We start from the raw sequence: 23,091 nt of genomic DNA on the forward strand, positions 1-23,091 counted from the left end.
CGCGACCCTCCCGCGCTCATTTTCCCGCCCTTTAGTTTCACTGCATGTCACGTCACGATCACGCTGACGTCACCATATGTACTGGACTAATTAATAAATAATAATAACAATATTAAATACTGTTAAATAAAAAAAATACCTGCCACTTGGGAGAGTAAATGCATCTTTATTTAAGAATAAAAAACAAAAACACTGAGGAGAAAAACATGACCTGCACTTGTGTTTTAGATTCACCAGTGTATGAGTGTCTGTAAATCAGTGTTAAGACACAAACTGGACAGAAGAAAGTGCATAAAAAGTGTTTTATTATCATTATTAATATAATTATGTATCACATCCACCCAATGAAAAATGAACCAGAGACATCCAACAAAAACACAGTAAATAAACATCAAGGTAGGGTTAGAAGAGAGCGAAACACTGTCGCTCAAGCTCTCTCTCTCTCTCACTCACACACACACACACACACACGATCTGCTATTGGTTTGATTATTGCTCCCTAACGTTCTCACGGCCACATCAGGGTTCAGGAACACCTCGTGAACTCTGACCCCTGCTTCTGGAATGTCACATGACACAGACTCTGGTCACATGTTTTGTTCTGGAAGGTCAAGTGTTTGATGTCTGTCTGTCTGTGCGTTCTGTTGCTGATTTCCTACGGAAGCCCGTTTACACCACACGAGATTCATGCTTTAATTAAATTTCATCTTAGAATGTCAATTTAGACTTTTTGTTATAATTATGTAGTCAAGTCACTTTTGACTATGCAAGTCAGTGTAAAGTTCTACTTAGTATGTCAATTGACAATTTTGACATAATTATGACAAGTCAATTTCAGCTCTTTATTTATACACAATTTCAATTTAGTATATTATATTTCAACTTAGTCGAAATTGCCTTAAGTAAAAATTGACAAATGTCATAATGTCACAATTTAAAAAAAATATATAATTATGACTTTTTAAGCCATTTTCGACGTAATAGCAATTTCAGCTTAGTATGTAATCATTTTGACTTGTGTCAATTTCTACATAACTTCGACTAAGTATATTATAATTCACCTTTATAACCCTGATTTCCAGATGTTTGTCTCTGCTGTGGTGTGAAAGTGCTTCCACACGGACCCGCCAGAGAAGCGGGAGCAGACGGAGAGCAGCAGTGATGAACAGACTGAGGAGAAGAGGAAGAGCGACAGAAAGACAGCGAGAGCGAGAGTGTGTTCCTGTTGATCTCAGAGTCGCAGTCTCAGATCTTCAGAGTCCACTGTTTGATGCAGGCGTCGTGAGACGTCGTGACCAGCGTGTTGGCGTTCAGCCAGGCCAGACCACTGACGTGATGCAGCCGATGGGTGTCTGCGAACACACACACACACACACACTTCATTTCCTGAAATCCATCTCAGAGGCTACGTTTACATGCAACCAAATGTCTAAAGTCAACTAAAGTCTATGATGTTGAAATAGCGCAATGATGTAGAAATGGCGTAATGATGTAGAAATGGCGTAATGTTGAAATAGCGTAATGGAGAAATAGCGTAATGACGTAGAAATAGCGCAATGACGTAGAAATAGCGCAATGACGTAGAAATAGTGTAATCACGTAGAAATAGCGCAATGTAGAAATAGCGTAATGTTGAAATAGCGTAATGATGTAGAAATAGCGCAATGACGTAGAAATAGCGTAATGTAGAAATGGTGCAATAACAGAAATAGCGCAATGACGTAGAAATAGCGTAATGATGTAGAAATAGCGTAATGATGTAGAAATAGCGTAATGACGTAGAAATAGCGTAATGATGTAGAAATAGCATAATGACGTAGAAATAGCGCAATGATGTAGAAATAGCGTAATGTAGAAATAGCGTAATGTATGAGAATAGTTATGATGATGTAGAAATAGCGTAATGATGTAGAAATAGTGCAATGATGTAGGAATAGCGTAATGATGTAGATATAGCGCAATGATGTAGAAATAGCGTAATGATGTAAAAATAGCGCAATGTAGAAATAGCGCAGACGTAGAAATAGCGTAATGATGTAAAAATAGCGCAATGTAGAAATAGCGCAATGACGTAGAAATAGCGCAATGACGTAGAAATAGCGTAATGATGTTGAAATAGTGCAATGTAGAAATAGCGCAATGACGTAGAAATAGCGTAATGATGTAGAAATAGCGTAATGACGTAGAAATAGCGTAATGACGTAGAAATAGCGCAATGATGTAGAAATAGCGTAATGATGTAGAAATAGCATAATGACGTATAAATAGCGTAATGACGTAGAAATAGCGCAATGATGTAGAAATAGCGTAATGTAGAAATAGCGTAATGAATGAGAATAGTTATGATGATGTAGAAATAGCGTAATGATGTAGAAATAGTGCAATGATGTAGGAATAGCGTAATGATGTAGAAATAGCATAATGACGTATAAATAGCGTAATGACGTATAAATAGCGTAATGACGTAGAAATAGCGCAATGATGTAGAAATAGCGTAATGATGTAGAAATAGCGTAATGTAGAAATAGCGTAATGATGTAGAAATAGCGTAATGTATGAGAATAGTTATGATGATGTAGAAATAGCGTAATGATGTAGAAATAGTGCAATGATGTAGGAATAGCGTAATGATGTAGATATAGCGCAATGATGTAGAAATAGCGTAGTGATGTAAAAATAGCGCAATGACAGAAATAGCGCAATGACGTAGAAATAGCGTAATGATGTAGAAATAGCGTAATGATGTAGAAATAGCGTAATGAATGAGAATAGTTATGATGATGTAGAAATAGCGTAGTGATGTAAAAATAGCGCAATGACAGAAATAGCGCAATGACGTAGAAATAGCGTAATGATGTAGAAATAGCGTAATGATGTAGAAATAGCGTAATGATGTAGAAATAGCGTAATGAATGAGAATAGTTATAATGATGTAGAAATAGCGTAGTGATGTAAAAATAGCGCAATGACAGAAATAGCGCAATGACGTAGAAATAGCGTAATGATGTAGAAATAGCGTAATGTAGAAATAGCGTAATGATGTTGAAATAGTGCAATGTAGAAATAGCGCAATGACGTAGAAATAGCGTAATGATGTTGAAATAGTGCAATGTAGAAATAGCGCAATGACGTAGAAATAGCGTAATGATGTAGAAATAGCGTAATGACGTAGAAATAGCGTAATGACGTAGAAATAGCGCAATGATGTAGAAATAGCGTAATGATGTAGAAATAGCATAATGACGTATAAATAGCGTAATGACGTAGAAATAGCGCAATGATGTAGAAATAGCGTAATGATGTAGAAATAGCGTAATGAATGAGAATAGTTATGATGATGTAGAAATAGCGTAATGATGTAGAAATAGTGCAATGATGTAGGAATAGCGTAATGATGTAGAAATAGCATAATGACGTATAAATAGCGTAATGACGTATAAATAGCATAATGACGTAGAAATAGCGCAATGATGTAGAAATAGCGTAATGATGTAGAAATAGCGTAATGTAGAAATAGCGTAATGATGTAGAAATAGCGTAATGTATGAGAATAGTTATGATGATGTAGAAATAGCGTAATGATGTAGAAATAGTGCAATGATGTAGGAATAGCGTAATGATGTAGATATAGCGCAATGATGTAGAAATAGCGTAGTGATGTAAAAATAGCGCAATGACAGAAATAGCGCAATGACGTAGAAATAGCGTAATGATGTAGAAATAGCGTAATGATGTAGAAATAGCGTAATGAATGAGAATAGTTATGATGATGTAGAAATAGCGTAGTGATGTAAAAATAGCGCAATGACAGAAATAGCGCAATGACGTAGAAATAGCGTAATGATGTAGAAATAGCGTAATGATGTAGAAATAGCGTAATGATGTAGAAATAGCGTAATGAATGAGAATAGTTATAATGATGTAGAAATAGCGTAGTGATGTAAAAATAGCGCAATGACAGAAATAGCGCAATGACGTAGAAATAGCGTAATGATGTAGAAATAGCGTAATGATGTAGAAATAGCGTAATGAATGAGAATAGTTATGATGATGTAGAAATAGCGTAATGATGTAGAAATAGTGCAATGATGTAGGAATAGCGTAATGATGTAGAAATAGCATAATGACGTATAAATAGCGTAATGACGTAGAAATAGCGCAATGATGTAGAAATAGCGCAATGATGTAGAAATAGCGTAATGTATGAGAATAGTTATGATGATGTAGAAATAGCGTAATGATGTAGAAATAGTGCAATGATGTAGGAATAGCGTAATGATGTAGATATAGCGCAATGATGTAGAAATAGCGTAGTGATGTAAAAATAGCGCAATGACAGAAATAGCGCAATGACGTAGAAATAGCGTAATGATGTAGAAATAGCGTAATGATGTAGAAATAGCGTAATGAATGAGAATAGTTATGATGATGTAGAAATAGCGTAGTGATGTAAAAATAGCGCAATGACAGAAATAGCGCAATGACGTAGAAATAGCGTAATGATGTAGAAATAGCGTAATGATGTAGAAATAGCGTAATGATGTAGAAATAGCGTAATGAATGAGAATAGTTATAATGATGTAGAAATAGCGTAGTGATGTAAAAATAGCGCAATGACAGAAATAGCGCAATGACGTAGAAATAGCGTAATGATGTAGAAATAGCGTAATGAATGAGAATAGTTATGATGATGTAGAAATAGCGTAATGATGTAGAAATAGTGCAATGATGTAGGAATAGCGTAATGACGTATAAATAGCGTAATGACGTAGAAATAGCGCAATGATGTAGAAATAGCGTAATGATGTAGAAATAGCGTAATGATGTAGAAATAGCGTAATGATGTAGAAATAGCGTAATGTATGAGAATAGTTATGATGTAGAAATAGCGTAATGATGTAGAAATAGTGCAATGATGTAGGAATAGCGTAATGATGTAGATATAGCGCAATGATGTAGAAATAGCGTAGTGATGTAAAAATAGCGCAATGACAGAAATAGCGCAATGACGTAGAAATAGCGTAATGATGTTGAAATAGCGCAATGTAGAAATAGCGCAATGACGTAGAAATAGCGTAATGATGTAGAAATAGCGTAATGATGTAGAAATAGCGTAATGACGTAGAAATAGCGTAATGACGTAGAAATAGCGTAATGATGTAGAAATTTGTAGAAATAGCGTAATGTAGAAATGGCGCAATGATGTAGAAATAGCGTAATGATGATGAAATAGCGCAATGTAGAAATAGCGTAATGACGTAGAAATAGCGCAATGACGTAGAAATAGCGTAATGATGTTGAAATAGCGCAATGTAGAAATAGCGTAATGACGTAGAAATAGCACAATGATGTAGAAATAGCGTAATGATGTTGAAATAGCGCAATGTAGAAATAGCGTAATGACGTAGAAATAGCGCAATGACGTAGAAATAGCGTAATGATGTTGAAATAGCGCAATGTAGAAATAGCGTAATGACGTAGAAATAGCGCAATGACGTAGAAATAGCGCAATGATGTAGAAATAGCGTAATGTATGAGAATAGTTATGATGCGCAGATATCAGGAAACTCTGTATATTCGTGCAGTGTGCGCATGTCAAAAACATATATTCCGATTTGAAGCTTGTGATATAAACACACACATCAGCCCGATCACACGTTCAGCGCTCATGTAAACACTGCGCTCAGACTCATCAATAGGAATGAATTCAGTGCGACTGAAACAGAAGCTGTGCCTGTAAACGCAGCGCTGAAACTCTCAGCAGAAGTGTACGAGCTTATCGCCACATCAGCATCACCGGCTATTACACGGCGGACACATTCAACATTTAACAACGCAAGTATAACAATTAAAACAAACTTAGACAAAAATTAAATAAAAAATAATAATAAATAAAGAATAAAAATAAATAAGTAAAAAAAGTACAATTCTATAAAAGATTCTTTATATGTACTTGTGCTGAAAACTGCTAAATACAGTCTGGCTCCATAAGTGAGTCCAGAAGCGGTCAGTACCTGGAAGCTTGATCCTCTTGTCGGGGTCGCTGACGGTCCACACGTACACCATCATGTCCATCCCACCGGTGGCGAAGTGCTCGTTATCCGGGGACCAGGACAGACACACCACCTTCGCATGGTGACCGTAGAACTCGTTCTTCTCCTGAAACACACACACATCTCACACTCACACACTGATCTGAGGTTGAGATCTAAAATGATGAGTTTTCAGTGAGAGTTTGTTTGAGGAGGACCAACGGAACGTATAAAACTCACACCTGTGCAACACTCATGCAGTCGGCATCAACACACACCTGTGCAACACTCATGCAGTCGGCATCAACACACACCTGTGCAACACTCGTGCAGTCGGCATCAACACACACCTGTGCAACACTCATGCAGTCGGCATCAACACACACCTGTGCAACACTCGTGCAGTCGGCATCAACACACACCTGTGCAACACTCATGCAGTCGGCATCAACACACACCTGTGCAACACTCGTGCAGTCGGCATCAACACACACCTGTGCAACACTCGTGCAGTCGGCATCAACACACACCTGTGCAACACTCATGCAGTCGGCATCAACACACACCTGTGCAACACTCATGCAGTCGGCATCAACACACACCTGTGCAACACTCATGCAGTCGGCATTAACACACACCTGTGCAACACTCATGCAGTCGGCATCAACACACACCTGTGCAACACTCATGCAGTCGGCATCAACACACACCTGTGCAACACTCATGCAGTCGGCATCAACACACACCTGTGCAACACTCGTGCAGTCGGCATCAACACACACCTGTGCAACACTCGTGCAGTCGGCATCAACACACACCTGTGCAACACTCATGCAGTCGGCATCAACACACACCTGTGCAACACTCATGCAGTCGGCATCAACACACACCTGTGCAACACTCATGCAGTCGGCATCAACACACACCTGTGCAACACTCATGCAGTCGGCATCAACACACACCTGTGCAACACTCATGCAGTCGGCATCAACACACACCTGTGCAACACTCATGCAGTCGGCATCAACACACACCTGTGCAACACTCATGCAGTCGGCATCAACACACACCTGTGCAACACTCATGCAGTCGGCATCAACACACACCTGTGCAACACTCGTGCAGTCGGCATCAACACACACCTGTGCAACACTCATGCAGTCGGCATCAACACACACCTGTGCAACACTCATGCAGTCGGCATCAACACACACCTGTGCAACACTCCTGCAGTCGGCATCAACACACACCTGTGCAACACTCATGCAGTAGGCATCAACACACACCTGTGCAACACTCGTGCAGTCGGCATCAACACACACCTGTGCAACACTCATGCAGTCGGCATCAACACACACCTGTGCAACACTCCTGCAGTCGGCATCAACACACACCTGTGCAACACTCCTGCAGTCGGCATCAACACACACCTGTGCAACACTCCTGCAGTCGGCATCAACACACACCTGTGCAACACTCATGCAGTCGGCATCAACACACACCTGTGCAACACTCATGCAGTCGGATGCAGGATAGTTCATTACTGATGTGTGTCGGTGAGTTTACCGTGTATCCGTCAGCGACGGTGAAAACCGTGACGACCTTCTTCTCATCCGTCACGGCCAGGAACGCTCCATCCTTCGAGTAGCACATGTCCGTCACGGGTCCCTGGACCTCCAGCACCTTCCCATCATGCTTCAGGGTGTTTCCCTGAACAGAGTACAGGCGCACCTTCCCGTCCTAAACACACACACACACACAACATCACCTTCATCAGAACAACTCACTCGATCTGACCGAGGTCCAGAGTTCATCACTTCAGAAGAGGGCTGGGAATCAGATACTTGATATAAATTAAAAATTTGGATTCCTCTTATTACCCAACCCTACATCTGACTGGAGAAGCGCTAGAGTTCTTATGCTAATATAGGGAGGCCTGTGATTGGTGACTCACGGCTCCGCCCACAGCCACGGCTCCGCCCCCTGGGTGAACAGCAGCGGCTTCGGGCTCGTAGTCCAGAGAGTCCAGCGTGAAGAGCTTCTTCTTATCCTTCAGCAGGACCAGCTGCACACACACACACACACACACACACACACACATTACTGCATCACTTCATCTACAGGAGCACCACTCACACACACACCTGCTCCATTAGTCATGTGTAGGGCTCGTTGTGTGTGTTTTATGGCAAAATTAGTCTAAATTAACTTCTGCACTGCAAATAATGATGCTCTTCCTCAGAGTTTCTGTCTCGTTTTCCAGCACTAATATCTAAACATTCTTAAATCAAGACACATTTACTGGAGAAGCTGAATGACTGAAGATATTTAGACTTTTATTAAAAATTTAGAGATCAATGAAGTGAGTTTGGGCTTAAAATAAGAACAAATATCTGCCAATTGAGTCAGAAAAATAATCTTAGTTGTGTGTGTGTGTGTGTGTGTGTGTGTGTGTGTGTTTCTGTACCTGTCCAATACACACGGTGACGGCGAGGCCTCCTGGACCGACACTCACACACTTCGGCTGCATGTCCATTTTGATCATATCAGACGCACTAACACACACACACACACACACACACACACAAGCATTATGAGCTTCAACAAGATCATCATAATATGAGAACAAACTGTCATTGCAGTATTTGATATTTTACTCCTGAGACATCTATCTGTAGTACGGAAGCCCGTTTCCGCCAGAAAATATGATTCTGTAAGTAATAATGAGAAACTGATAATCTGAAAATAACTTCTCATTATGGGATTTGTGTGTGTGTGATTGTCAGCCATGCGCTCACCTGTACTCTCTCTTGCTCAGGTCGGTGAAGCGGACGGTGTCGTCCATACTGCAGGACACCAGCCGGCCCGCGTCGTCCACCGCCATCCGGGACACCAGGTTAGAGTGGCCCTTCCCCAGAAACTGCTCGTTCTCTCCGGTCTCAGAGTCCCAGTAATGTGCAGACGCAGCGTCAAGGACAGACACACGGAACCACACTGGACCCACACAGTATCCCACACTGGACCCCACACCACTGGACCCACACTGCACTGGACCCCACACCACTGGACCCCACACTGCACTGGACCCCACACCACTGGACCCACACTGCACTGGACCCCGCACTGGACCCACACTGCACTGGACCCCGCAATGGACCCACACTGCACTGGACCCACACTGCAATGGACCCACACTGCACTGGACCCACACTGCAATGGACCCACACTGCACTGGACCCACACTGCACTGGACCCACACTGCACTGGACCCACACTGCACTGGACCCACACTGCACTGGACCCACACTGCACTGGACCCACACTGCACTGGACCCACACTGCACTGGACCCACACTGCACTGGACCCACACTGCACTGGACCCACACTGCACTGGACCCACACTGCACTGGACCCACACTGCAATGGACCCACACTGCACTGGACCCACACTGCACTGGACCCACACTGCACTGGACCCACACTGCACTGGACCCACACTGCACTGGACCCACACTGCACTGGACCCACACTGCACTGGACCCACACTGCACTGGACCCCGCACTGCACTGGACCCACACTGCACTGGACCCACACTGCACTGGACCCACACTGCACTGGACCCACACTGCACTGGACCCACACTGCACTGGACCCACACTGCACTGGACCCCGCACTGCACTGGACCCACACTGCAATGGACCCACACTGCACTGGACCCACACTGCACTGGACCCACACTGCACTGGACCCACACTGCACTGGACCCACACTGCACTGGACCCACACTGCACTGGACCCACACTGCACTGGACCCACACTGCACTGGACCCACACTGCACTGGACCCACACTGCACTGGACCCACACTGCAATGGACCCACACTGCACTGGACCCACACTGCACTGGACCCACACTGCACTGGACCCACACTGCACTGGACCCACACTGCACTGGACCCACACTGCACTGGACCCACACTGCACTGGACCCACACTGCACTGGACCCCGCACTGCACTGGACCCCGCACTGCACTGGACCCACACTGCACTGGACCCACACTGCACTGGACCCACACTGCACTGGACCCACACTGCACTGGACCCGCACTGCACTGGACCCCGCACTGCACTGGACCCACACTGCACTGGACCCACACTGCACTGGACCCACACTGCACTGGACCCCGCACTGCACTGGACCCCGCACTGCACTGGACCCCGCACTGCACTGGACCCACACTGCACTGGACCCACACTGCACTGGACCCACACTGCACTGGACCCACACTGCAATGGACCCACACTGCACTGGACCCACACTGCACTGGACCCACACTGCACTGGACCCACACTGCACTGGACCCCGCACTAATCTGACTAATGACTCCTGTCTTCATTTGAATTAGTCTCATATCTGAAGTTTGCATCACTGATTGAGTGTTCTCCCTGTGTTACTGTGACGCTGCTTGAAACTGTGTACAGCGCTACAGAAATAAAGCAGAGTGAGCTGAAGGATATTAATGTGCCCATCATGACTGCCAGAATAGATGTTCAGTCGTCCGTCCGCTTTATGAACCGTCAGACACTGGATGGATTTGGTGTGACCCTGAAACAAACACACAACAACCACTCCAATTAACTAACAACATAAAATAACATTTTCATTCCTTAATATATTAAAACAAAATGTAAATAACTTTGCCAAAAGCAAAATTTCTTATTTTCATGTAGTTGATGTTCTACACTGACTAAAACTAAAATAAAACATAATAAAAGCTGTATTAGACATATTAAATAAAAGACTAATAAAATTTACAAAACCACACAACAAAACTACAAAGATTTTACCTGAAATTAAATTTAAAATGTAAAAAAAAATTAGTATAATCTATAATAGAATCTTAATGATGCAAAAATATTTGTCCATTACTCTACTGACATTGTAATTGTCACTTGTACCAAAAATGAAGTAATTTTGTGTTAAATACTCAATTGTTTAGTCTCAAAAGTTATAATTAACTAAACTTTTTTTTTTTACAGTAGTATTTACAGTAGTATTATACAGAACGAAAAGCTTGTATCTATTCATCTTTTTTTTCCAAAAATCATTACTATTGGTTATCCTTTATGTCCGTCTGTGGATTTTGGAAATATTTAACCAATTAAAGTATTAAAAAGCTTGTGACTAAAACCTCGTAACTCCATTGGCTCCTCAAACTGTCAGAGAGTAGCCAGTTAAGTGGTTTCTTTACAAAGATAAATTAAGAAATTGTTTACTTAATTATTCAGTAAAATTATGTTATTGCAAATATTATTGTCACTTGTTCATCATTTTGTCAGTGTTTTATCCGCTGACTTTAGCTGAAGCTTCTTATCATGAAGAACAACATAGTGACGAAACGCGTTTGTCCGTTCAGGGCCACCGTAGAAACATGTGGATGTAAGCGGACCCGCGGTGTGTGTACAGAGAAATGCTCATTCTAAGCTAATAAAACATAACGCTTCATAATGTAAGGTCTTTATACACCACTGAAAACATAGTTATGTTTATGATATTACATTTCTGTCAACAGATCCTCCTAAATATTACACACTGCACCCTTAAAAAAAAAAAAAAGTAGCGTTTTTGATGATTTCGGTCTAACCTTGATGGTGCGCAGGGGCCGGTCGGGGTTGCTCTTGTCCAGGTAGTTGATGAACCCTGACAGAGAAATACTGAGCAGGTGATTCTTCTGCCACAAGCAGCCCAGCTGCTGGTCCAGCACATCTGAGCCCAGGTTAAAGGTCGTGACCCCTGTCCCGGTGCCCACGTCCCACAGCTTCACCGTCTTATCCCCCGATGCGGAGATCAGCTGCGTGCTGTCGGGACTCCAGCTCACCTGAGGAAGAAGAAACTTTATTTATAAAGCACCTTTCACAGACAAGAAAGGCTCACACAGTGCTTTACAGTAAAATAAATAAATAAATTAATAAATTAATAATAATAATAATAATAATAATAAAAAAACAAATAAAATAACCGCTACCAAATACCATCAAACACCATATAAATGTAATAAAGGCCAAACCATATGGTTAATTAAAAGCTTTTTTTAAAGCGTTTTTTAATAGATTTCACAGAAGCCATAGTCCTGGAGGGAGAGAGTTGAGGCCACACACAGTCCTCTGGGAAGGGTTAAAGGTCATGGCCTGAGGACCTGAGACAGGCCGGGGCGTATGCGTGTGATAAACCCTGGATGTAGAGGGTGCGTGACCAGGAGAGGCTCTAAGTAATGACTCAAATTTTAAAATGCACAGGAAGAACATTTCAACATCATTACGCCATTTCAACATCATTACGCTATTTCTACGTCATTACGCTATTTCTACATCATTGCACCATTTCGACGTCATTATTATGCCATTTCTACGTCATTATTAACGCCATTACGCCATTTCTACGTCATTACGTCATTTCTACGTCATTATTACGCCATTACGCCATTTCTATGTCATTACGCCATTTCGAGGTCATTACGCCATTTCTACGTCATTATTATGCCATTTCTACATCATTACGCCATTTCTACGTCATTATTACGCCATTTCTACATCATTATTACACCATTACTACATCATTACGCCATTTTGACGTCATTAAGCCATTTCGACGTCATTTCTACGTCATTATTACGCCATTTCTACGTCATTACGCCATTTCTACGTCATTACGCCATTTCTACGTCATTATTACGCCGTTTCTACATCATTATTATGCCATTACGCCATTTCTACATCATTTCGACGTCTTTATGCCATTTCTACGTCATTATTACGCCATTATGCCATTTCTACGTCATTACGCCATTTCTACGTCATTACGCTATTTCTACGTCATTACGCCATTTCTACGTCATTACGTCATTTCTACGTCATTATTACGTCATTATTACGCCATTTCTACGTCATTACGTAATTTCTACGTCATTATTACGTAATTTCTACGTCATTATTATGCCATTTCTACATCATTACGCCATTTCTACGTCATTATTACGCCATTATGCCATTTCTACGTCATTACGCTATTTCTACATTTCTATGTCATTACGTCATTTCTACGTCATTATTACGTAATTTCTACGCCATTTCTACGTCATTATTACGCCATTTCTACGTCATTATTATTACGCCATTACGCCATTTCTACATCATTACGCCATTTCGACGTCATTGCGCCATTTCTACATCATTACGTCATTTCTACGTCATTACGCCATTTCTACGTCATTATTACGCCATTATGCCATTTCTACGTCATTACGCTATTTCTACATTTCTATGTCATTACGTCATTTCTACGTCATTATTACGTAATTTCTACGCCATTTCTACGTCATTATTACGCCATTTCTACGTCATTATTATTACGCCATTACGCCATTTCTACATCATTACGCCATTTCGACGTCATTGCGCCATTTCTACATCATTACGTCATTTCTACGTCATTACGCCATTCTACGTCATTATTACGTAATTTCTACGTCATTATTACACCATTTCTACGTCATTACGCTATTTCTACGTCATTACGCCATTTCTACGTCATTATTACGCCATTTCTACGTCATTACGCTATTTTTACGTCATTATTACGCTGTTTCTACGTCATTATTACGCCATTTCTACGTCATTACATCATTTCTACGTCATTATTACGCCATTTCTACTTCATTATTACGCCATTTCTACATCATTATTATGCCATTTCTACATCATTATGCCATTTCTACGTCATTATTACGCCATTATGCCATTTCTACGTCATTATTACGCCATTATGCCATTTCTACGTCATTACACCATTTCTACGTCATTATTACGCCATTTCTACATCATTACGCCATTTCTACGTCATTATGCCATTTCTACGTCATTATTACACCATTTCTACGTCATTATTACACCATTTCTACGTCATTATTACACCATTTCTACGTCATTATTATGTCATTTCTACGTCATTATTATGCCATTTCTACGTCATTATTACACCATTTCTACGTCTTTATTGTCATTTCTACGTCATTATGTCATTTCTACGTCATTATTATGCCATTTCTACGTCATTATTATGCCATTTCTACGTCATTACGCCATTTCTACTTCATTATTACACCATTGCTACATCATTACGCCATGTCGACATCATTACGCCGTTTCTACGTCATTGCGCCATTGCTACGTCATTAAGCTATTTCTACATCATCGCACATGCGCAGTCCTTTCACTTTCAGTTTTCAATCACATGTTCTCTCAATCGGATTAGAAAAGGAATAAACCCCTTTCAAGCACTTCCAAGATCGAAACTTCACTGGGATCGAGCTCGATCGGATCGATTAAGGTGTTTCACATTGAGCCGTCAGTCCCATCACTAACGGATTATGTGGTGTGTAAATGCCCAACACTCACCGCGTAAATGCCCCCGTCGTGAGCCTTCTCTCCTCCCAGAGATCCTAGTTTCTCTCCGCTCTTCCCATCGTACAGGAAAATCTGGACCGGAGGAAGAAACAAGAGTGAACAAGGCAAAATAACAGCTTAAATATTGTCAAGTCTCCTTTATTTATACAGCGCTTTTACATCAGAGTGTTTCAGAGCAGCTTTACAGAGAGAACAGGAAAATAATGCAACAAAGTTTGTTTCCAGAAGAGAATAGCATCACAGTCCAGTTCAGTGATGGTTCATTTTTGTTGTAAAAAAGTTCTTAATTTATTTAAATATATATATATATATATATATATATATCCGCTCTGGAGTAAACCGTGATGTCATCGTCCAGCTCAGTTCAGTTCTCATATAATGGTGTCAATGCAGGAGATCAATAATATTGTGGAATATTAAATTAAATGTCTCTAACTAAGCAAGCTAAAGGCGACAGTGGAACCAGAAGTCCGTCAGTGGCAGTGGAGTAAGCCCTCAGTGTCTCACCTGTCCGTCAGCACCAGCCGATGCGTAGCGGTTCCCGTCAGGAGAGAAGCGCACACAGTTCACGAAGCGACTGTGATCCTGCAAACACACACACACACATCACACACACACATCACAGTAATTATGAATCGGAATCAGTTCCTCTTGCAGCATCTCTTCTCTTCTCTAATGACGAGGGCGGGGCTATAACCTGTCACTCACATGAGATCAGCCAATAGCAAACCACAACCATCCAATCAATTCCCCACGGACACAATCAAGCCCCGCCCACATTTGTTCTTGTTCCAGAAGCGTTTCACTGGATATACGACACAATAGAGGAGAGAAGACGAGCGCGACTTGCGTATCATGCTGAATTTAACACAACCTGAATTGGCAGCGACGACTGCTTGATGAAAATATGACTCTAAGTCGTTTCAGAGCAAATACTGAGAGATTCCTTGTTACTAAATATATCTTCTCAGATTTATAAGTGGTATTAGACTTGGTAAATATGAATCTGATTCATTTCTAAGAATCAGTTTAATTCTACGAATCGATTCCAAATGGTTCCAGAGAAAGAAAAAAAACTAGATGAAAAAATAAAATAAAAAGACCAGCACAACTTCCCGTTAATGCCGACTCTAGAGAAAAAATAAAGTGTGTGTGTGAGAAATGAAGAGATAGTGATCGTCAGGATAGGAGCGGCTCGTCCTCTATAAACACATCAGATCTCCACTCAAGATTTCATTCCTTTCCATGACTTTACACAGCCAGCATTCCCTCATACGCGGGAGTACAGTGGTTACTATGGTTACTGTGGTTACTATGGTTAGGCGGTCACAGTTTTTGATTAATCGTCGGATCGTGGTTATTTATTCTAATCACAGTTATTAGAGATAACTGCAATCTCTAATAACTGTGAAAGCGAAAACTGATAATTGTGAAGCGCAAATTTCATTCAAATAAGAGAATTTTAAGGGTTTAAAGAAATGCCATAAATATGCACAAAATAAATAAATGAGCTTTAATCATATTTAAATTATGATATAAACAGCAACAAGTAAATCATGAGGACTAATTTTATTTAGGGCTGGGCGATAAAACGATAACGATATGTATCGCGATAGACACCTAATCAATATCAATAAAAAATGCGTTCGATAAAACGTTCGATAATTTTTTTTTTTTTTTCGTTGGAACCAACCAGCAAAGCAAGTTTGATTGCATGAACAAAGGCACTCACTCTCTAGTAACTAGATAAAACAGAAAAAGTCAGCTCGCCTGACTTAAAGTCTGACCGTAGTCAGACCATGTCGTCTGCAGATTATGCAAGACCGTCGTCAGTTTCTCTGTTATTCGCGTGCTGATGCGTTCTAGCGTGTGCGTTTCTCAGCGCGTACATGTGAAGCTCACATGCACTAAAAGCCTGTCTACCAGCGCCTGAATACTAAGTTATCTTTCGAGTCTTATTTTGCTAATACTGTTATATACACACAAGGTTTACATAAACTAGTCGGATATGTCTAAAGTAAAAGCAAACTTGAGAAAATTGAGAGAAAATCTGTTTGTCAAATGCGTGTATAATAGACGCGTCGCGCGCAGCTCTTAAAGAGACAGTAATAGTAAACACTAGTGATGGCCGGTTCGTGAACGAATCGTTCTTTTGAACCGGTTCTTTTTAGTGAACTGGTCGAACCAGTACACTAAATCGGACTGAATCGTTCGAAACAGTTCGCGTCTTGCGTCAGCGCTGATCCACAAGTTAAGTTACTCACTTTCGGACATGCCTGAGTCCTGACAGTCCCTTCGACTCAAAATAAACCAATATCCCGAAATAGGCATATATGTTACTCTAGTAAATCCAACAGTTCACTGAACTGAGACATGTTGTGCTGAGAGAAGTGATGAGCACGAGCAGTTGATACTGAGCATGCGCGCACTACCGAACGTACAGGTACAGCGGTTCTCGGATCACCAGTACAGAACCGAGAACTGTTTCTTTCGGACACGTTCGATACGGAGAACCGATGAGCTGATGAGCTGAGCATGCGTGCAATTTTTTCAGAGGGACGAAATGCATGTTTCTTAAGTATTTTATTGAACATCAATAAGTGTAACAAAATAAAACATGTTAGAAACATGTTTATCACATAGGCTACTACCTTTTCACTGTATTATTTTAAAGATTGGAAACAATGAATGGATTATAAAACTAAACATTTATTATTATACTAAAACATTATTTTCAGGAACAGATCATTTAATTTCTAAGTAAGTTGATATACATTTTTGACGTAAACTCTTTCCAAGGTTTTAAAGGGTGCAAATTAAATGTTTATAATGTGTTAATCAAAACATAACGTATTAAACATAGCCTACTGGAGTCAGACATGCATCGAGTTTTTAGTTTAGTCGACTGAATTAGCCTAGTAAGGTTTCAGTAGTTTTCAGCTCACACACAGGCATATGCTACGGTTCTCGAGTCAAGAACTGGTTGTTGCAGCAGTTCTCGGATCACCAGTACAGAACCGAGAACTGTTTCTTTCGGACACGTTCGATACGGAGAACCGATGAGCTGGAGAGACTGCGCATGCGTGATCGCACCGTCTCTGAACCGAACTTTCTTTTGGCCAACTGATGCTGTGTTTATATACTGTCTGTGCTGTGCTGTTACATGAGCACGGGTGAACCAATGACTTGAATGAGGGGCCGAATGTAAGTTTAAGCGGCGAAATGTAAGTTTATTTAATTACAAATAAAATAAAAATGATGAAGACCAGTTTATTCACTTTAAGACATGTAAAACATCCGCGTTTGCGCATTGCCTTGGGCCTACTGGGTTCATTTTCAAAACGTAAATGTAAGAAACCTATCCAAGATGATTATGACGATGAGTACTATTATTTAACTGAAGTTATGATTACAAATGCCTTTATTTGAATGTATATTTATACGCCGGGATGATAGAATTGACGTCATTACGTGATGACGTAAAAGAACTGGTGAACCGGTTTTTTGAACCGGTTCATTGAAACGAACTGTCCGAAAGAACCGGTTCGCGGAAAAGAACCGGACTTCCCATCACTAGTAAACACGCTGCCGCTTGTCCTTAAAGGGATAGTTCACCCAAAAATAAAAATTATCTAATATTTTCTAATATTAATATTTTGAAGAATGTGGGTATCCAAACAGTAGCTGGTCCCCATTGACTTCCATAAAAATATACTATGGAAGTCACTGGGGTACATCAACTGTTGGTCATTCTTCCAAATAACTTTTATTTTCAACAGAAGAAAGAAACTTATTCGAGTTTAAAACAACGTGAGAGAGTAAATTATGAAAATTAGAATTTTTAGGAGAACTATCCCTTTAATGTTAATAAAACAACAAAATGTAAAGAGAAAATCACTCACTGCTCTTGACTAATAACTTTATTAATAGCTTTAATAAGTATCAATGTATAATTTATAGAAAATAGAAAGAAATAGATTTATAGAATTTATAGAAAGAAATCGTAATATTATATTTTTGCCATATCGCCCACCCCTTTATAAAGCATTTCTTACGTATTCTTTAATTTTGCACCTTAATGTTAAGAGATAATTGTTAAGTGTTCATTGTGATTTTAGACTTTTGAGTTTTCCATGGTCGTGTTGACATTTCTGCCTTTATAACTGATGGGATTATAATCAAAGGTAGGTTAAGTTTAAAATAAAAAAATCTTTAAATGTAATATATTTGTCTCCTGGACTGGTCCTTATTTTAAATATGTTATAAAAAAATTCAATAATTATCGATATCGACCGATATGAAACACTTATATCGTGATACAGTTTTCAGCCATATCGCCCAGCCCTAATTTTATTATAATAAAACAAATTTTATTTTTACTTCAAGTAAGCTTGTTTCTAAGTTCTAAGTAAGACTCCGCCCTCTTCTGACCGGAGGCGGAGCTAAAGCTCATTTGCATTTAAAGGGACACTCGTTCACACCCAAAACGGGGCAAATTTGACAAGCTGTAATAAATGATCTGGTATTTTGAGCTGAAATGTCACACACACACATTCTGGGGTCACCTGTTGAGAAGGGGCCTAATACGTCACCTTTACAGAGTAAACGGGCGTGAGCGTGACTTACGCTCATGGTGCACTTGAACTTGAAGGGCGGGCCCTCGAGGAAGGTGGTGCAGTTGTCGTCGCTGCCCGTGACCAAACGATACGGCCTCGTCTGTTTAATGTCAACGCTGTTGATGATCTTACTGTGACCCACGATCTCTCCGACAGACGAGCCCGAATCCCACAGGAACACCGCGCCGAACCTGCACACACACACACACACAGGACAGCGTCAGTGCTGGGCGACGTGACCAAAAATTTATATCACTGTATTTTTTCTAAATTTTACCAGTTTCACGGTATATGATGGGATTTGTTTTTCCAAGCATGACTGTTACCACATTATCTACTGATACTGCAGTAGACGGACTCAGAACGCCCTATTCTACTGTCATGAGTGAACATTGTAGAAAAATTCCACACTAGTATTAATACAGGTTTGCAGTGTTTATAAAGAGATACAGCAGGAGGCGTTCTGTTGGGTACAATTCACAACCTCACCACTAGATGAAGCTAAAATTACACACTGCACCTTTAAGTGGCATACACCGGTTTTGCGGTATATAAAAAATTAATATCATAAAAAAATAAACACCGGTATTCAGTATGAACCAGTAAACCGCCCAGCACTAGGACAGCACTGGCGTCGGGCTGGCTTAGGGGCGTGGCCTGCAGCTGTCACTCACTTCTCTCGCCCCTCCCCCACCACGGCCACTCTCTTGCTGTCTTCGGTCCAGGCGATGTCCTTGATCTTCCCACCGAACGGCTGGTACTCGTACTTCAGCAGATGCTCCTTCTGCGTCGTGTCCCAGATGCGGATCTTCCCCGACACGTCTGCGCGGGAAAGAGGAGCACACGGTTAAGAGCCGCTACTACGCGACGACGGAGATCGGACGGGTCGGCACTCACCGCCGGACGCGATGTAGAATCCGCTGGGAGAGTATTTCGCCACGATGACTGGATGCGGGTGTTCGGTGTAGACGTCTGCGATCGCAGGGTTCTGCGGGAGAGGGTTATTAAAGAGTTAACGCCACTAAACACCTTCAACATTCAGAAAATACACTCTATAATCACTTTAACAATCTTCGCATGGCCATCAAAAAAACTATTTTTTTCCCCAATTAAATTAATGTACTATATTTCGTTTTAATAGTTTTTTTTAATCTAATTATGAATTTATTTTATGGTATTAGATTAACTTTATAAAGTAATTATAATCCATTTATTGACTTTTTGAGCATAGACCTGAAAATAAAATTTCTTGATCTTGGTCTTTTTAAAGACACTTGGCAGATTATTACAGAAGTGCAAAAAGTATTTAAAAAAAAAAGTGATCTTAAAGTAATAGAATTTTAAGTTTATTGTAATGAAAATCTTACAAAAATACTATTTTCATCTTTTATATGAAATATATGTTCTAAAACACGTTTTCCTCTAAAACCGGTTTTGTTCCAAATGTGAGGCTGATATCTCAGTAAAGGAGCGCTCAGTGAGGCGTTGTTCGGGCGCAGTACCAAACGCTTCCACTAGAGGAAACTCATTTCCTATTCGTTTCCAATGTGCTCATTCTTGACCATGAGCAGCACAAGCGCAAATATTTAACATTGCTCATGTCCATTATTTATTTTTGTGTGTTCACACAGCAAGCAATAAAAAAAAAATCAATGATCAACTTAGTTTGTAAAAAAAACAGCCACAAGTCTTAATATCAACTTTAGCTCATGTTAAATATGGAATATTCCACACATCATACATGCAAGAATAACCCAAACTATTTACAGTACCTTTATAAATTGAAAAGAGTTAAAAGTTAAAAAAAAAGTTGATTTTTTTTGTAGAAAACATATGGTGGGTTCAGATAATTTCATAAAGATCGCATTTACAAGTTCACACATGAACACCACAATGTCGTAATTACGAGCCGGAAACCTGGAACTTTCTTTAAGTTGCATGTACAATACATAGGATTATATAATTAAAATAGAATAATAATAATTATTTCCTTCAGAAATGGAATAAAAACACACCTGATGCACATTCTTTATTCATCATTTTGTAAAAGTAGAGTTTTTAAATAATAATTCTTTGAATCGCCCTCTCGCTCCACTCCTGATCTTACCTCGATGTTCCTGATGATCACGCTCTTGCCGTTGGTGTACAGGAAGTTGTTCCCCTTGGGGTCTCCGCCCAGGACTTTGGCCACGCCCCTCTCCATGTGCGGCAGGCTAGCGAACACGTGCTCTGCGGGACACGGAAGATAATCAATTCTGAGTACTTAAATCGTTGCTTGAACATCTTATTTTAGTGTAATACAACAAATATGACAAATCTTAACAATAACTTTAAGGGCCCGTTCACACCAAGAACAATAACTATACAGATAACTATATTAACGACTAGCGGACGATATCGTTCTGTTTATTCTAGCGCGTACAACTTTCTTCTTAAATTAGAAAATAAGAATTTTACTTGTAGCTTGTTAACTGTCAGTTTCCCAGTAGCAAGACACTTGTCGCGCTTTTTTAATTGGCTTTACCCGCCCAATTCACATTATTTAATTAGTAATCATCATAAATTAGGTATTATTCAAAAGCGTAAACACTCAAAAATTCATCCTGTGAAAACCGTTTTGAAATTGGATGTTACGTTATCATGGAAACGGTACATTAAACTCTTTTAGCGGCTCAATTTTTTGTGATATCAACTTTAAATTTGGTTAGACTCACAGATTTGAATTTTAGCGATTTTAGAGTGTGTTTTTTCCTTTAAAAAAATCCTTCATGCCTTAAAATATCTTGAATGTAACTGAACAACCTTGCATATGAATATGCAAATGAGCCCCGCCTCCACTCCCTCACTCAGCACAGAGATCCACTGGTTGACGATCACACGTTGATCTGATTGGTTACAAGGTAGTGTGTGACGTCAGAAACACCAGCGATTTCAAAGCGTGTTTTTGAGACTGTCTTTGGTTCACTGCAGTTTTAAGGAGGAAATACTCAGCAATGCTGTCGACTTATGAATTTACACATGGTGTGTCTTAAAGCACATTAAAAACACCACATAGACACATAAACAACACTAAAAGCTGGATTTACACCACAGGGGACTTTAAACATTTTACACTTTTATATTTAGAAGCGCTTTCACTTCTTCTTTAAAGAGACCGACTTCAGTCTGAATGAACGCATTTCACTGACAGTTATTGAGTGACAGTTCTTAATGTTTTGAACTTTTCAAACACACCACGTCTGCCATTGGTCAGTCAGACAGGTAGTCCCGCCCCAAACACGCTATTGGTTGACTCGGTGTCAGACTGATCATGATTCTCAAAACCAACACAAAAATCAGTGTTTGGATCGAGTCATTCTATATAGATCAGTGATCGAGTCACACAATCACAGTTTAACACTCTTCGGGCAGAAATATAGATCATATAATTACATTCACCTCTGCATAGTAAGTTAAATATACACATACTTTAAACTGCAGCGCTTCAGACACGTCCACAAAATAACCTCCCATTACAATAACACATTTCTGGACACGCATAATGGTATTACCATGGTATTCGCTGGAGAAATATGGTACATGGATATTCAGCAGAGTAAAACAGGCCAGGAACACACACACACACACACACACACACACACACACACACACACACACACACACACTCACTCACATACATATACACAGACGCACGCGCAGTGAGCAGACAGACAAAGACTGTGACTTACTCAGCTCGTAAGACATATCGGCTTTGTTTCCCTCCGGTGAACGAGAGATTGAAAGATTGAATGAATAAGGGAGTGTGTGTTTGGGTCCGTCCGGATCTGAGCACTTCCGTCACTGAACGCGGAAGAGGCGGCGGCGCGCGCACGGCTCGGCTTTGCCCATATATGGTAAAGATGGTTAGGGCTCGATCAGACATGCGCGCACACGCCCGGAGGAAGTGACGTGTAACGGGAGAAAGTGCGTGATGATGG

At 40.6% G+C, this 23,091-nt stretch overlaps 1 protein-coding gene across 2 annotated transcripts; it reads right to left on the minus strand.

Moving 5' to 3' along the window:
* Window positions 1–150: 150 nt before the first annotated feature.
* Window positions 151–22,971, minus strand: wdr1 (WD repeat domain 1). Of its 2 annotated transcripts, none has more exons than XM_081383257.1 (15): window positions 22,843–22,971; window positions 21,222–21,343; window positions 20,012–20,102; window positions 19,789–19,936; window positions 19,125–19,305; window positions 15,006–15,083; window positions 14,490–14,570; window positions 11,681–11,914; window positions 10,552–10,641; window positions 8,831–8,985; window positions 8,500–8,587; window positions 7,987–8,097; window positions 7,599–7,772; window positions 6,015–6,159; window positions 151–1,352 (listed from the first exon to the last, which is right to left on the minus strand). In XM_081383257.1, exons 1-15 carry the CDS (start codon window positions 22,856–22,858, stop codon window positions 1,246–1,248), a joined length of 1,821 nt encoding a protein of 606 aa, XP_081239383.1. In that variant the 5' UTR covers window positions 22,859–22,971; the 3' UTR covers window positions 151–1,245. The 2 variants fall into 2 exon arrangements, with proteins under 2 accessions (XP_081239383.1, XP_081239384.1); XM_081383258.1 differs by lacking the exon at window positions 22,843–22,971 and adding an exon at window positions 22,666–22,833 and having other exon boundaries at window positions 8,831–8,987; window positions 10,554–10,641.
* Window positions 22,972–23,091: the final 120 nt, after the last annotated feature.

The sequence above is a fragment of the Scardinius erythrophthalmus genome, assembly GCF_964197995.2.
Source record: "Scardinius erythrophthalmus genome assembly, chromosome: 13".
In the NCBI taxonomy this organism is placed as follows: domain Eukaryota; kingdom Metazoa; phylum Chordata; class Actinopteri; order Cypriniformes; family Leuciscidae; genus Scardinius; species Scardinius erythrophthalmus.